Source organism: Papilio xuthus, unplaced genomic scaffold (genome assembly GCF_000836235.2).
Source record: "Papilio xuthus unplaced genomic scaffold, Pxut_1.1 DF829758.1, whole genome shotgun sequence".
Classification (NCBI taxonomy): Eukaryota; Metazoa; Arthropoda; class Insecta; order Lepidoptera; family Papilionidae; genus Papilio; species Papilio xuthus.
This window is the reverse complement of record NW_013528891.1, coordinates 489,492-506,473: the sequence shown is the minus strand read 5'-3', so window position 1 is coordinate 506,473 and position 16,982 is coordinate 489,492. Positions and strand designations below refer to the sequence as shown.

Genomic DNA, 16,982 nt, shown 5'->3' with positions numbered 1-16,982 from the left:
ATTTTCGAATCGAAACTTCTTACAAGTAAAAGTACGTAATTACTTATTACTCATTTCAGTTCCTTTCTCATCTAATTTTTTATATTTGCGCGATAAAAACAGAAATCTATAAAATCATAGAATTTAATTTTTTATACAATCGATACAATGACACAGGTCCACGTGTCCCTTGCTAACTACGGTCGTTACTTTACTTACTAAATTAAATAAAAAAAAATGTGAATAGATGCTATTAGTGTATTAGGACCTCTCGTAGAGCCGCTATACTCGCCTAGCAACGACATAGATATGCGGAACGTAGCTCATTGTTATTCCTACCATGTCTAACAAAGAGCCGATTGCATATATCCCTATTTTAAGTATCATAGGCATTTTTTTCTATTGTATATACGTTATGTGGATGCAGAGATCCATGATGTTATTAAATAATCGCGGGTCGTGTTGTAGGTATAGCTTTAAATTATGTGCTACATATTTAGTGAATCCTTAAAATGTATTACGAAAGGATAGGAACCAATCTGAAGTAACAATCTGACTTAGGCAGTATATATAATAAAGCATAGTATCGCATAAAGAAGAAAAAAGATGTTATGCAGGCATTAAAGATTACACTAATAATAAAAATCGTCATGTCGCATCAAATCCAGAGCTTAGCAACGACTGCCTGCTGTGCATATTAGCATTGAGAAATGGGTATTATGCACTTTATTCAAAAAACTTTATTCAAACCTGTAAGTCCATATATCAAACGAAACCAGAATCAATCAAAAGCCGCTCCCCCAAGGTTAGAGGCATCCGTATCCAGTATCAGGTTAGTGCGCGCCGCATTACGCCTGCCGCCGCCCGCCGCTGGCCGTGGGCCGCATAAAAAATGTCTGCCAACGGCGCGCGGCTGCGGCGGGTCGCTAACGCCGCCTCTAATGACGACCGTGCTCGTTTTTCATGTAGGGCTGCCACTTTAGTAAGATTTATAAAAAAAGAATACTGTATTTATTTTAACACTTAGGTATCATAACTGTCATAATTCGATAAACTGTCATAATTATTATAGATGAATTGATCCTATACACATTTGTAAAGCTTGTACATGTTAAATACATTTTAAAAACATATAAGATAAAATCTTGAAAAATCCTTTCAATGAAATCAATATCCTTGATTGTTTATTTTTATTTGTATTGGAATATCTTAACACATTTCAAATAAGTAAAATGTTAATAAAGTTAAACTACTGCAGTAGCAGCCCTTAGAGCGTGGGTGCGAGCGCTCGCCTCGTACATATTTAATTTGGCCGGCCGGGCCGCCGCGCTGTGCTCCGTTATGGCTCTATCGGCGCGCGCCGAGCTACTGGTTTGCCGACCTACCTTCGATGGTTATACTTATACCGTATATGTATTCAAGCCACACAGACGACACAGGGTGGTAAAAATTACCAGATTACAAATGGCGTGATTTTTATTATTAGAAGGAACAATAAAAATGCAGTTCGAAGGCAAGTTAGACGATGCGATTATACTAATACATTTTTGAATTTCTCTTCTCAAAAAAGCGATATCAATCCATTTTGTAGTAGATTTAGTTATCAAAATTAAACTGAGGAGGGATAATTGAGGAGCCTTGGTGATGGAACTTATAAAAATTTGGTTGTGAAATTAATTGATAATTGTCCCTCAAAGTTAGATAGAAGTACTCTAGAATTCAAAGACGGACCACCCAACAACTTATCTGTGATATTATTAATAATGCGCCTTCTTAAGAGATGTAGATAACCGATAAAAAATAAGAAGTAAACCGTAGTCTCAAATCGTCGTTATGGGAAAAAGAAATAAATTTTATCTTATTACCATCATACTAGTCTTCAATGCCGAAACAACGTTTAAACATCAATAAATTGTTTTTCTTTATAGTACCAATATTATGTTTTTTACCAAGTTAATTGTAAAATAGAACAATAGTACTGACACCTTTACTTCAAGAAAAGTCCTTAAAAACAAAATAAAATGTGACGAGAGTATCCGCCAAGTTACAAGAGCGGCGAAGCTCATATCTTAATTCATAATTCAATAAGCGGCACGCCCTAGTTTCCGTCGCAAAGTGCAAGCGCGCGAGAAAAAAGCCGGCAAACGACAGGGGGGCGAGCGCGCCGGGGGCACTCACCCGCAGCCGACCGGGCCGCCGCACCGGGCGCGCCGGGCGGGGCGTAATCCCTTATCGCAGCGGCGACCGCGCGCCGACAATTATTGTAAAGAGCCACCGATGTGAACCAGCGTAGGTACGTAACACGACTGTATTTTATTACCCTTACTCTACTAAATATTTAAATACTAACTATCCTTCACGCTCTGCATTGGACGACAGAGGGCTGACATGATGATGATGATGAATATTTCTTCCTATATAATAGCGTGAGTATACCCTAATTGTTGCTAGGTAAAACAACCCTCATCCCTTTAATTACGTACTATAATACATCTTACAGTATTATACTTTTTACTTATTGTTGAAAATTCACAACCTTCACATTATTCGTGAAAATAACATAATGTCCCCGGTAAAATATCACTGAATTCTAGTTATAAATTACGTCGCAAATCTCAATTTCAATTATAAACAAAAAGAAACAACGCGGTACCTTATTGGAGCTTTTTTAGGTTTCTTTTTTTTAAATAATTAATGTGTCTTGCTTAATTAAAAAATAACGTCAATTAACACACCTTAAACGTTAATTAAGTTAATTAAAAATGCTAAGCGCGGAGAACACGATAAAGATGTTTTGTTTGGTGTTTTTGTTTCCCTTTTGAAAAAAGGGAGACCTGTAGCTTTAGACAATGACGAAATTAGAAAGTTTTGCACAGCTTTTGAAGATTACAGTTATTGTAAAACTGTATTAAAACTGTAGGTTATTTTGGACATCCTAATTCGTTAAGCCAACATTGACAATATTTAAAAATATTTAAACACTGTCATCTCATCTATATTGACATTTTAATGCATTTAAAAAAAGACAATCCATAGTAACTATATTGTTTTTTATTGTAAAAAAAGTTATATGTTATTTAATGCCATTATGTCATTTTCACAAAATAATTCAGAGAAATTTTAAAATAAAAAAATCTAGCATCAAGATATACAAGTCGTAGTACACAGTGAGTCGCTACCGGCCTGCAAGCGCCGGCCCGCGGCAGGCTTCCTTAGCCGCGCTACTGTCTCGCTCGCACCCGGGCGATGCATCACTTGCCGTCTCCGTTACACCTACCAGCCGACACGTCCCGGAACAGAGCTGAACTTAAGCTCCCGCCGAGCGAATTTCATTTCTCAAGCCTGCATAGTATGAAATAATATGAAGATACCAGCCATGATACGTTGCTACTAATATTTACTAATAAATTTTTGACTATATTAGTTAGAATCATTTGGCGCGAATGACGTGCTTACGTTACGAAGTCAAGTGTCAGAATGAATAGTGAGGGGACATATACGTCGACATTTTAGTAAGGCTAGTGTTGAATACACTGGCTCATTTTCGAATTTTCTTCCTAACAATACATGGAATAGTTTTATTCCTAAACAACTTCAAAGTACAAAAGATTACCTCTTTGACTATACGCGAAAGATACGGCTTTAGAAAATAAAAATAGTACTTCGCACAATTTAAGTAACGAATAAAAAAAACTCACCCCTAACTTAGGATAGGCTCAGATCCTCTAAGTGGGGAGGTATGGTGAGCTGATAATCTTACTTTCAGATTCAAATAGCAACAATAACCTCCCAATAACAGTATCTGAGCGATACTTGAGTATTCGAGATCTATCACCGTGGTTATAATTCAGTCCCGTGCACCTTTGAGACGTTTATTACCATAATAATAGCGGCCCGCGACAACGCTCTGAATAATAAATGCAAACTCGCGTCGTGTACGTCCGCCATTTTGCGCGGCCGACGAAATGACGAACGCGAGTTTTGGCGGGAAATGCATGACAGATGAGTAATTATTATGTAACTAGCTGTCGCAAGCGATTCCGTCCGCGCGTAAAAAAAAACTTAATTAATAGCCTATATGTTCTATATCTATACAGCCGTTCTGGAGATATCTTACAAACATTCCTCCATCCATCCATACAGTCAAACATTCGCGTTTATAATATTGGTAAGATTTCTGTATACGACAATTTGTTTGTTGAAAGTTTTTATACATTTAAAATGAAAACTAACGTAAAATGCTAGTAATGTAGTTACTTTTATTCACAGATTAGCTGTCGCCCGCGATTCCGTCCGCGCGGAATAAAAAAAACCTGAATAGGCTATGTGTTCTTCCAGCCTATGTTCTACATATAGGTCAAATTTCATCAAGATCTGTTAAGCCGATCCAGAGATGCCTTCAAACTAAAGATAATTCTATTTATATTCATCATCATCAGCTCACTATACGTCTCCACCGAGGGGCTCGGAGCCTACCCTAAGTTACGGGTGACTAGGCCATAGTCAACCACGCTGGCCAAGTGCGGGTTGACTTCACACATATCTTTGAACTTCTCAGATATGTGCAGCATCACGATGTTTTCCTTCACCGTAAGAACGTCGGATAAATGTACATATGTAAATCAGAAATCGAAAACATTGGTACATATAATATTAGTAAGATTTAATTGAAGAGACGTGCTTATAGGAATTAACACCAGTTGCATACTTTAGAAGTAAAATATTTATTCAACTTAGTATATACGAGTAAGTTCTCCGTAAACGTATAAGTCGGATTCGTTTATTTCTATCCGATAGCTAAATGATCGCACGTCATTGCCATCTCTTAATGTGATCAATCTTATCGTCTGAGGGTAAGGAAGTAGAAAAGCGTGTTATCTCCCCCCTACAGTACACCCCCCATCTTCCAGGGTCGACGCTAACGATCAAGCTCTTAAGCGATCGTGCTGCAATCAATCGTTAGCTTTTAAGATATCTCATCCTTAATTAATCGGTGATGTTTGATTCGAATTGAGGGTGGAGATTAGAAATCAATGTTAAGTTTGTTTAAGGTTAGTTTTTTTATCAATTAGTTACTCAAGACGTATATATTAGACAAATACTAGCTGTCGCCCGCGACTCCTTCCGCGCGGTATTAAAAATAGATGTTGGTCGATTCTCAGACCTACTCAATATGCTCACAAAATTTCATGAGAATCGGTCAAGCCGTTTCGGAGGAGTATGGGAACGAAAATTGTGACACGAGAATTTTATATATAAGACTAGCGGACACGACAGACGTTGTCCTGTCTACACGTCTTTAATTTGAATATTATTTAAAATTTGACACTGCGACGGTAGCTCCGTCTGTCGGATCCAATGTAAAACATTCCAAAATCAACAACTACTAATAAATTAAAAATTAATTAAAAAAACATTGTCCAGCGGACAAAATTGTGAATGTAAACCATTCCCAGATCCCCTTGAACACACACAAAAAATTTCATCAAAATCGGTCCAGTCGTTTGAGAGAAGTTCAGTGACATACACACTCACAGAAGAATTATATATATTTTATAAAGATATGTAAGTCTCGAAGACTGAGTATTGGAATTTTCTTTCTTTTCAATAAACTCGGAGGAATTAGTCTTTATATTACTAATGTAGTATAAGATACTTTATGAATATCTTACAAATGGATGGATGTTTGTAAGAAGCTAACTCCAGAACGGCTGCATGAATCATGCTGAAAGGCATATATGTAGAACATAGTGTGGAAGAACACATAAACTACTAATTTATTTATATTTTTAATTCAGGACGGAGTCGCGGACATCAGCTATGTATATGCTTCTACGAGTTTTCTGACTGAATAGACGACTCGCGTCGACGACTCGCATCGACGACTCAAAGTTAAACAGAGTGCGCGCGATACTGGTAATACAAGGAGAGTACCATATGAGTTTCTCAGATTTACCTTGCTTTGTGTACGAAAGGCTTTGAACTGTTTAAAACACCTACAATATAAGACAGGAATAAAATTAATTAGTTGAAGAAAATATAAAAAAATCTTCATAAAAGAATTGACGAGTTGGCGAGACGTACGCCCGTCGGGATCGGTTGCCTAGCAACCATAGACCCCTCGACTACGAGTCTTACCTATTTGTAAGCAGTAAGGAATGGCAAAATTATTTTGCAAATATAATAATACTAGCTGTCGCCCGCGACTCCGTCCGTTTGGAATTCAAAATAAATAGTAGCGTATCTGTTCTTCCAGACTATGTTCTGTCTTGAGTTGTTCCGGAGATATATTTTAACAAACATCCATCCATCTAAACATTCACATTTATAATATTAGTAAGATTTTATTTAGAAACACTGCATTTAGGCAATTGTAGAAGTAGTAACCCACTAGTAGTTGTTAGTAATCCAGTGGTTCTACTACATTTAGGAAACAACATCGTAGTCTGACATGGTATAAGTACCAGGGTAACATAAGCATACAGCAAATGTTTCTAGCTTTATTTTTATTCCTTGCTACAGTCGTTTGCTGGCGATAAGTTACGTTTATTAGCCATTTCGTTGGGCGGCGATATCGCGTCGCTTTGAAGTAAAACTCGATACCGGCCCACAATAGCTGGGGAGCGGCCGGGCGGCGTTTGTAAGCGATTTGACGGCACAATAAAACGCCTAGAACAATGTCTGCGCGAACATTGTTGTCTGCGGACACGAAATTGATAATACAAAATGCTTATTCTTTTAGGAGTTCTGCTTTAAATATATACGATTTTATTAAATAATTTGATTAATAACATGTTTTGCGCTAAATTATGGACATCTCTAAATTATTATTTTTTATAATTACACGTTTCTTTAACTATGTTTATTTTCTATTTTTCAAAATCTTGTTTTTGTCTTCACGATGTTTATTAAGACTAACGAACAGCGCCATCTATATATTTAAAAGAAAACTGACGAATTTCGTGTTTTTAATTTCACTTTATTATAGATCGACGTAATCGTAAGACGTAGATTGATGTAAGCGTCGGTGGCTCAGTGGTCAAGCACTTGACTTGCAATCTGCAGGTCCTGGGTTCAAATCTCTATTCGTAAGATACCCTGCCTTTTGGGGGAAAGACAGGGTTATGTGAGATTCTTACTCACTAAAACCCCCTCGGTGGCCAACTTCAAGTGCGACTGCGAGGGCCCCGGGATCTCTAAAGGAACGCACCGGAACATGTACCAATGTGTTTTTCGATTTCTGATTTACACATGTACATTTATCTGACGTTCTGACGGTGAAGGAAAACATCGTGATGCAACCTGCACATATCTGAGAAGAAATTCAAAAGATATGTATGAAGTCAATCAACCCGCACTTGGCCAGCGTGGTTGACTATGGCCTAATCACCCTTAACTTAGGGTAGGCTCCGAGACCCTCGGTTGTGACGTATAGTGAGCTGATGATGATGACGATAGATTGACGACTAAATCTGTAGTCAATCGATGCAGTTAATAAAATTGGATTGTCTGGGTAACATAAAAAAATATATAGTATGAAAAATCAATATTAAATATGTCTGTCCGTCCGCAAGCCGACTTTCAGTGAACGGTAGCTGTGTGCGGGCATATTATAGGCATTTTTTTTTTAATTTCACGATGGAAAAGACGAAATATCGCTAATGAAACATATGCACATTGCACATTTATAAAATATTTATTTCCATCAATAACTTTAAAATTATTTATTATATTATGGCACATCGTACAACATTGTTATATATCTTTTAAAATTCACTATCAAATGTATTGTTACTATGTTGAGGTAATCGATTATCTAATCACATTTTATACGCACAATATTCACTACATAATAATGTTACATCTCGATTGTAAAGTTCGACAATTTGTAATCTGACTAGACGTAAAATAAAGTAAAAAAAATGAGAAAAATCATTGATAATTTAACGTTTTTTTTTTGTTTATAATCCAATTAGAATTTAAACGTAAATACAAGTAAGATGTCACTTAGAAACTTTGTTCGTCAGTTGCTAAAGTGTCCAATAACATATTTATTAGTAGAACGATTCTCAAAAATCTAGTCAGATTAAAAATTCACATATTCCACAATATATAAGCAACATCTATAAATAAATGGTATCACACTGAAAATAATTTCGTCAGACAATATTTGATTTTTCTATTTTGTATACATAGAACTTTTGAAACGAATTACAGTAAAAATATCGGTTAAAACAACATATTGGCTATTTGGACATTAACCACAAATCCTGGCTGAATGTAACAGCCTTAAAAAAAGGATAGTCAAAACAAGATAAACGAGAATCTTATATAAAGGAGTCATTATCGATTACGACGTACATAAGTGAGAAACTCGGGTAAGAGAAACCTCTATAAGGGAGATAGTTATCGCCATTCCCTATACTCTCGTTTAGCCAGGGAGTAGACAAAATGCATTCGCTCCAAAGCGATTCCATAACGAACTTCAAACGTGTTTATCTGACAATTACTTTCGATAAGTCACGTGATTGACTCGCGTCAGTTCCATACGATTTTGAACTTCCTTATAGAATTGCTACGGAGCAAATGCGCTTTGTCTAGCCATGAAGGTTCGACTGACTATACTGTCTATCGGTTACGACTGGATGTTAAATTTCGTAATAACCGGATTTATTTGGATTCTATGTTGTATTACGATGGGGATAGTTAGTTAATGTTTTTAAACATACTAAAATACTGAAAACATCTTAAATTTACACTTATAAGAGCAATCCTAAAGATTCTAAATATCAAAATTTGGGCAAAAATTTGGCAGTATTGTTGTTAAAAATAATAATATTTACTTTTGTGTCAACTAAAAAACTCGAAACTAAATTAAATTCTTGTAAAAACAAGCTTGAAAAATAACAATTTTTAAGCTATAATATATTAAGTACATTTATCTGCTATACATCCATTTAAATATAATAATCATGTCTTTATAAAATCAAACACAGCCAAAAAATAAAGAGATCTGTCTAACTCAAACTTATTCAAAAACTTACATCTACTCGATTAGTACCAGACATAATAGTTGGCACGTCAAGAAATAGAGTACTCTTAAGTGCGACGTGCCAACTTAAGTCGCACATATCAACTGGCATAAACCATCTATATTATTTTCATGTCATTTGTACTGTTTGGTTTGTTGTGGCAATTGGCAGATATCTAAAACATATTTTATATGTATATATCAATAGACTAAGACTCATTTTCCATCGCTACTAGCAGAAGTATTCTTCCAACTCCCGACAACTATTTTCTATGAGCAATTTATGTGTCATTTCCACTAGCAAAATTCTCAAGTTTTAAATGTAGGAGGTAGACGGCATTTGGCATAAAAATGTCTTTAGTCCTCGGGTTCCGATCCCAAATATTCAGCTTTTATGTTCATCTCATCTGGGGAGTCATTGCGCATGTCCATCACAGCGCGGGAAGCGAACGTACTCTGAGAGGCCATACTCGCCAGTATTCCATTTGACAAAGCTTGTACTGAAAGTGCTTCCTGAGATGGTCCCGCGTAGCTGTACTGTTGGTACACAGCTTGTATTCTAGCAGCATTCACCAATGTCTGAATCTTCAGTTGTGTATCCAGAGCCAAGCTAAGAGGCAACTTTCTTAATTGACTCGCTATCAATTTACCAAACATTTCAAATTCATTTTCATTAACATCTGAATTTTGACTTAAATCTTCTGGTCCGTCTTCTGAACTACGCTTCTTCTGTTTTGTTAGTGGGTAGATCGTAGCTAGTGAGGTAGTGAGCGGTGTTGCTATACCCACTGGAGGATTTAGGAAGGTAGTTGTAGATGTAGGTAGGATACCAAATGGTGATGATTGGTTGAGATTGAATGGTGTATTCGGTCGGGGTGAGGGTGTATTCAACACGTAAGGCGTCGACGATCTTGTTGAACTGCGACGTTTTCGCGGGCTTTTCTTCTCCGGCGATTTTCGCTCGCTCAAATCTTGAACCACGTCGCTATCGTCGCTCGCCGGTATCTCCACTAATGTGTTATCCATCTAAGGAGAAAAGGGTAAATTAATTTCGGTTTAAACCAGTTTTATCCGGTCCGGTGAGTGTAAATAAAGACTTACGGAGATGGGAGTTACGATCGCCCGCAGGAACCTGTCGGCGTGCTCGAACCACGTGACACTGGGCCGGTACGCATGCGCGCCGGCCTTGCGCGCCGCGCGAATCTTCTTCAGCTCCACGCTGTACGACGAACGAATATTCTTTATTTTATTTTTCAACTCCTTCACAGTCACGTCGACCAAGTTGAGCGCTTTAATAATTTCCAGGTAACCCTGTTCGCGAATCTTTTTGTTTTTATAATGTTCCGCGACCGGGTTCCAGAGGTACTCTCGTTGTTCGTACTCAATTATCATTTGAATGGTGAGATCCTCGCTCCATTTAGGATTCGCCAGGATCGCGACCATTTTAACATTTAACGACGCATTTGACACTTTTCGCGTGTTTTGTTTCGGCTTGAAATTCGCGTGTTTACGATGTTTAGTACCAGGAGCGCAGAAGGGTGCGGGCGTGTCGCATGCGCGCAGCATACTAAAAGCACGTCGATGCGGGTCGGGGCGCGGGCGGCGCGGGGCGGGCGGGGCGCGGCTATTTCGGGAGCGGCAACACGCAGCCGCGGCCGCGTGCTGTGGCCGTGCTGTCCTCTCTCCGATCTCCGCGCTCTCTCCGGGCTCGAGTGAAACGGAAGATTTGCGACCGCGTCCACTCCGCTCCAATCGCTACCTGTGCGAACTTCGACATTGTCACAGACTATTTTCGTGTCGAGGGGGATCGTTATTGTACTGCGAGATCGCAGTTCGTTTTATCGACGTTTGCTCCGTACTGTAATATATGTCACATTATTTTCTTCTTATTTCTTATTATTTTCAATTTTAAACCACCCTTATCACTCGTTGTGTGTGTCGATTTTACGCGCAAAAATACTTGTACCATTACACACGTATTTGGCTGTAAGACAGAAAAGCCTTTGCCCACAAAAAAAGAATATAAAAAAATGTAAGTTGACAGTTGACATGACACGTTCACTTCCGCGTCACTTGCAAAAACTAATGTGTCCTCGTTTAACTAGGTGAACAATAAAAACTTGCTTTTTAAAGACATGCATTTTTGTTGGATTGATTTCCAATCATTACAACCAAGATTTTAACTGATGTTGTAAAAAGACACTAACAGATTATTTTCAGCCATTTCTTTACATAATTCGATGTGCAAAAGCATCGAGTTGGACGGGTCTGCATGTTCTTGATCCGTTCGATTTACAACCGACGACGCTAAGAACGGGGAGTCGAGGAACTAAAGGGAACTCGGAGGGAGAAGAGGGAGGAGGGTACTTGGCACGTCACCGCACTCCATGGCCGCCAAGTTTTACACCCGACCCGTAGCTTTGGCCACTAGAAGTGCTTCATAAAAGAAAATTATATGACTGCATCCGAGTTAAAATATAACCTCAAAACTAGAACGTCACTGGGACTTTACGTACTTCCTTAAAATTCAACACATTTTTAGGTGAAATTTTTGGGTCAAAAAGAAATAAAATATGTAGAAAACTACAAAACCTACTAATAGTATAAATGCGGATGTTAAGACTGATGGATGGATGGATGTTTGTTAGAAGGTATCTCCGGAACGGCTCTGCGAACCTCCATGATTTTTTTTTATTCCGCGCGGACGAAGTTGCGGGCGATAACTAGTAATATAAAATCCATGCTTCGTAGACGCTGTACACCGGGATATCTTCCCTAGCCGGGGGATGAAATCTTTAACAAGAAACGTGTTTAAGTGTTCACCTCGGGAGCTCAATTTTCAGGTTACAATTATAAAGTATACACGAACGATGCAAAATAAAATAACATAGCTTGGGTTTTTAGTAATTTAACAAAAAACATAGTAAACAAAGATATAATTTTTTTTATGAATTAGCTGTCGCCTTCGACTCCGTCCCCGCGACATTAAAAAATAACTAATGGTTACTTAACCTATGTGTTGTTTCAAGCTATGTTCTACATGTATGCAAAATTTCAGTGAGATCCATACAACCATTCTGAAGATACCTTCAAACATCCATCCATCCATCCATTTAAACATTTAAGAGATTTTTTTTTCAAACGAAAAGTATATTACGAAATAAAAAAAATGTACCAGGCAAACATAAATTATAAGACTGTTGAGTAGTGGTGCCGGTAATGGCTGCGGGCAGAGTCGAGCAAATTGCGTCGCGTCTTCAAAGCGAGCGCGACCAGTGCTACTTGATACTTATCTGTCACTTGGCCTCGCACTATCACAAATACTAATTTACATTTACTGTCACTACTACCTTATTGGCAAGTGTTAAAGTTTATAATCGCATGACAAGAGCTTTATTAAGTTTGAAAATGTATACAAATAAATATAGCTAGAGATTGTACATTGATGAAACGAAGATCTTGATATATACACGAGGTATGTTGATAGAGAAGTAAACAGGATATAATATTTATTGATATGAAGAGATATTTAGCTCTAACTATGAGTTTCTGACACCAAAATATCTATATAAAACATTTCGTCATCCCTGTCATTATCTTTGAGTACACAGAGATAACAATATGTTTTAAACGGAGATTGTAGACTCAGAAACTCACAGTTAGTACTTAAAATAAAATGTCTTAAATAATTTAACGACGCCAGTAATTTTCGTCCTAAATCCAAGTAGTATTTTTTCTAAAGTTCTAAACGAAATAAAAATAAAATATTAGTTGGTGACATATTACCAGGGGCGCAGCAATCACCGGAATGCACATGCCATAATTAGACGACGTGTACAGACGTATAAGGCCAGGTGTGTACAACCAATTTTTTGCGCATGAAGAGCCGTAGCATCGCAACAAAGGATATCAAAATCTACTCATACGTAAACTGTGGCAAAGTAAAACTTGTATAAATTGGATGCAGGACACATCATCTTTCTGCCCGCATTCCTAACGAAGATGGGCACAGTATGCACTCCTATTCTATACTTCTTTATATGTCACTAGCTGTCATCCGCAACTCTGTCCGCGAGAGATTAAAAAATAGATGTTGGCCGATTCTCAGACCTACTCAATATGCTCACAAAATTTCAAAAGAATCGGTCAAGTCGTTTCGGAGGAGTATCGTAAATTGTGACACGAGAATTTTATATAAAAGACAATATCTTAGTTAACTCCCTTCAACACATTTCCTGTTACACTCAATCTATCCTTGCTTTCAAATACACTTGGTAACCATTAGCTTGAGTTTACATAGCTCTTATACCATAGAGAAGATTTGAAATATTTTTGTTGCACATCAAAATGTGGTTGTTCGTCGTTTGGCCTAATGAGGCGAGGTATAAATGCGCGACAGTGGCGCGGCAGTGCGGAGTGGCGAGGCGAGAGGCGGCGTGGGAGGCGCGCGGCCTGCGCCCTCGGGCCGGGCCCCGCCGGCGGCCCTTTGACGCGCCGCGCCCCGCCGCGCGATGTGTTTGATCGTTCATACTGTGCTTGCTATAATTTGATACTTGATTTTGGAAACTATTTTTATATTCTATCGTTTTATGATAAGACGTATAGTAAAATTATCACCTGCTCATACAAAATGCTCTTGAATATAAATAATTTATAACTTTAAATATTATTTTAAATCTTTTCATTAGCAGTAATTATTTTAAATCTCCATATCAATATTCGCTTAAAATTTCGCAATATAACTTTAAATGCAACGATATTTAAGAATAATAAATATTAAAATAAATTTACTAATATCAAGATGTCTCAGTCGCGTTGTAGCCCGTCAGCACTTCGCCGGCACACGGTGCGGCCCGGGGCGCTTGTACTACAGCTAGGGCTGACACACTTGTTTGAATAACTATTATTATTATTGACATTAAAAAAACTATATACACTTTTAGTACATTTCAGATCCTTATCAATGCGCACCAACTTCCGTTATTTAGAAATTTCCAAAAAAATATTTGCATCAAATAATAACATAATCGAGGGTCATATGTCATTGCATGTTCATCTACTTTGCTTAGTAAACGAAAATAATACATCAAAAATATTCTTATAAACACTATTTAAATTATTTCAATTTGATCATATTAGCTTTAAATACTCGTAAAAAAAATAATTTAACAAGAATTATTAATTATTAATTATGTATTAGTGGCAACCCTATTGACTTTATCTACCTACGACCGCAGCGTACACACGGCGTGTGCCGGCTGCCGGCAGCGTTGAGCCGCGCACTGCCTGCCTACAATACATACTATATACTATCCATATCCAACTCTATACATCTCCTTGTAAGCACAGCGAGTGTATGAAAAATATTATTAACTTATTTTAAAGTAAGGATAGTTAAGGTAGAACTAACAGAATCCCGGATATAACATATTTATAAGTTTAAATAGAAATAGAAAACTTGCATAACTCCGATAGGTAAAGAGAAACCGAAAATAGGCCTACTGCAACTAGCCCGTAGACCCGTTTATATCGTCATGTATAGATATTTAGATCTAGTTTAGGCTAGACTAGACTAGACTTCTCTCTCCATACAATAAACGGATTAATAAATCTCCTCTACATAATTTTTTACTTGCTCATCTAATTCTGCTGAATTTTCTAGGCCTAGTAGAAATTTAAGAAAAAAATCCGTAGACGCTCGAAGCGGAGCTACCAGGCGCGCATAACATCATAGGCATGCGCCATTAGCCGCGAGCGAGCGCCGGAACGGGCCCCATTTCCGCGGGGAAGCGGCGCCGGATGCCGCGCCGCGTCCGCCTACCCGCAGCTCCCGGACCTGCTCTCGCCTTATGTAACCTTAGTACTTGGCTAGTCAGATACATGCGGTGCTGGTAACTTTTGCTTAAATTTAAAGTTAACTTTAACCGTTACGTTTCTGAACCTTCCCGTTGAAAACATTATTGTTATCTCTGTTTTGTCAAAGATAAAGACAGGGATGACGATATGTTTCATAGAAAGAGGCTCAGAAACCGATGACGAATTTTCCTAATTAAACGAAAAATACATATTAATATAATGTAAGTGGCCGAAAATCGTAGCTAACTCCGTAAACGTTGACCCTTCTTTAATCTCATTTAAAATATACGGCCGATATAAATTTTAACAAGGAGGGAGGCAATAATTCATACGTAATATGCCAGTTGTCCCGCACTTAAATCTGGGTACCACGGATTCCGCAGACTCTTGCCCTATTATTATTACGACAATATTAAAATTATTACTATGTATACAAAAACTAACTTCCCTACTCAGAGTTATTAAGGGATTAATTGTAGAGTTACAATTCAACATTACGACTTAAATTACTTAACCAAAGAACTAAAAAGTTTTTACTTACAAATGGAAATCAAAGTAAACGTTACCTGAAAAAGAAAATAGAAAAAATTAGATGGAAATACTTTACATCGAAAAGAAATAAATCTATCACAGTAAGCTTTCAATTATTTGATAAAATTGTAGACCAACTAAATTTATCCTTTTTAAGGTTCCGTACATCGAATGGAAAAAACGGAATCCTTATAGGATTACTTTGTTGTCCGTCCGTCTGTCGAGACCTTTTCTTTTGTATAGTCATATCATCAAATCCATATCCAATGTTAAATTATTTTAAAAAATTTTACTAAAAACAACAAAAAATTTTTGTTTTTTCAACACTTCACTTTTTCCTACATTTGGTCTTCAATAATTGGTTCAAACATTTAATATAAAATAAATATATTTTATAAAAACAGCATAATTTTACTTATAATTTAACGTCACTAATATCTTTTTAGCAACTGTCAAAAATCCAAAAAAAAATAGCAAATATTTTTTCCGCACTTAATTTGCTATTCGTAAGTGCGGCATGCGGGGCGGGGGAGGTTGGGGATCGTAAAGGCGGGCTGCATCGTTTATTGCGCCAGTAACGACGCCCTATCACCAGCTGTCACCCACATATAAAACATAATATACGTTTTATAGTTATACTAGCTGTCGCACGCGAATTCGTCCACGTAGAGTTAAAAATCTGAGTAGCCTGTATTCATACTGTAGGCTATCTCTGTTCGATATAAATGTAAACATCCAGAGATCCAAAATTTAGCATTTATAAACTACATTTTCAGTATTTGTTTAAAAAAAATGCTGGATATTTGGATAGGCTATAAACCGTTGTATTTTGTGCCTATTTGATTTTCGCCATTTTGGCACTGAGGGTTTAGCTTCGTAGTGATGATGAGGAATTGAACTAACAATAGATATAGAATGTACTGTAAGGAACTTCAACAATCGCGTATAAGTCAGTACGAAGCAAACGCTATCATTTATAAGCAATAGCCTATCCTTTTATATATATATATATATATATATATATATATATATATATATATATATATATTTATATATAGTGGTAAGAGTCGATATTTGAAAAAAGCATAATTTTCGTTGTTTAAAATCTTCGTAACAGTATGACCATAAAAGTGGTTTGCGACGTACATCATAATATTCTGTCCCAGGCTAAATGTAAAAGTGTATAAATCCATTCATCCTGGCCGCATAACAGCAAAAACGATCCAAAAAGACCTAATTTCGTATTTGTGGCGTGGCGCTGGCGGCGCGGCGGCGGCGCAAGGCATTAATCAAAATTAAAAGTGGATTAGGCGGGAACAGCGCGCGCGGACTCTACAATTGGCGGGAAATGAGAAGGACGCGGCAAATGCAAATTTTTTAGAAACAAACAAACCCGTATACACATAAGTTAACTTTTATTTGTTTTTTGAATGCAAAAATTATATTTGTTTATTAGAGAAATATGTATTAATAGTGAATTATTAAGATGGACGACATAGAAAAAGCCTAATCTAGGCTAAATTCTAGAACACTGACTGAAAACAACTACGTTTCGATCGAACGAAAAATATTCCGACATTTAACG

General features: G+C 37.3%; 2 protein-coding genes across 5 annotated transcripts in view; both read right to left on the bottom strand.

The window, feature by feature from the left end:
* The window catches only part of LOC106128525 (nucleolar protein 4), a 109,433-nt gene that overhangs the window by 76,789 nt on the left and 15,662 nt on the right, over positions 1–16,982 (bottom strand). The window lies entirely within an intron of this gene.
* On the bottom strand, positions 8,931–10,562 carry LOC106128550 (uncharacterized). The gene is made up of 2 exons (XM_013326991.1): positions 10,112–10,562; positions 8,931–10,036 (listed from the first exon to the last, which is right to left on the bottom strand). The coding sequence occupies exons 1-2, from the start codon at positions 10,451–10,453 to the stop codon at positions 9,368–9,370; spliced, it is 1,011 nt and encodes a 336-aa protein (XP_013182445.1). The 5' UTR covers positions 10,454–10,562; the 3' UTR covers positions 8,931–9,367.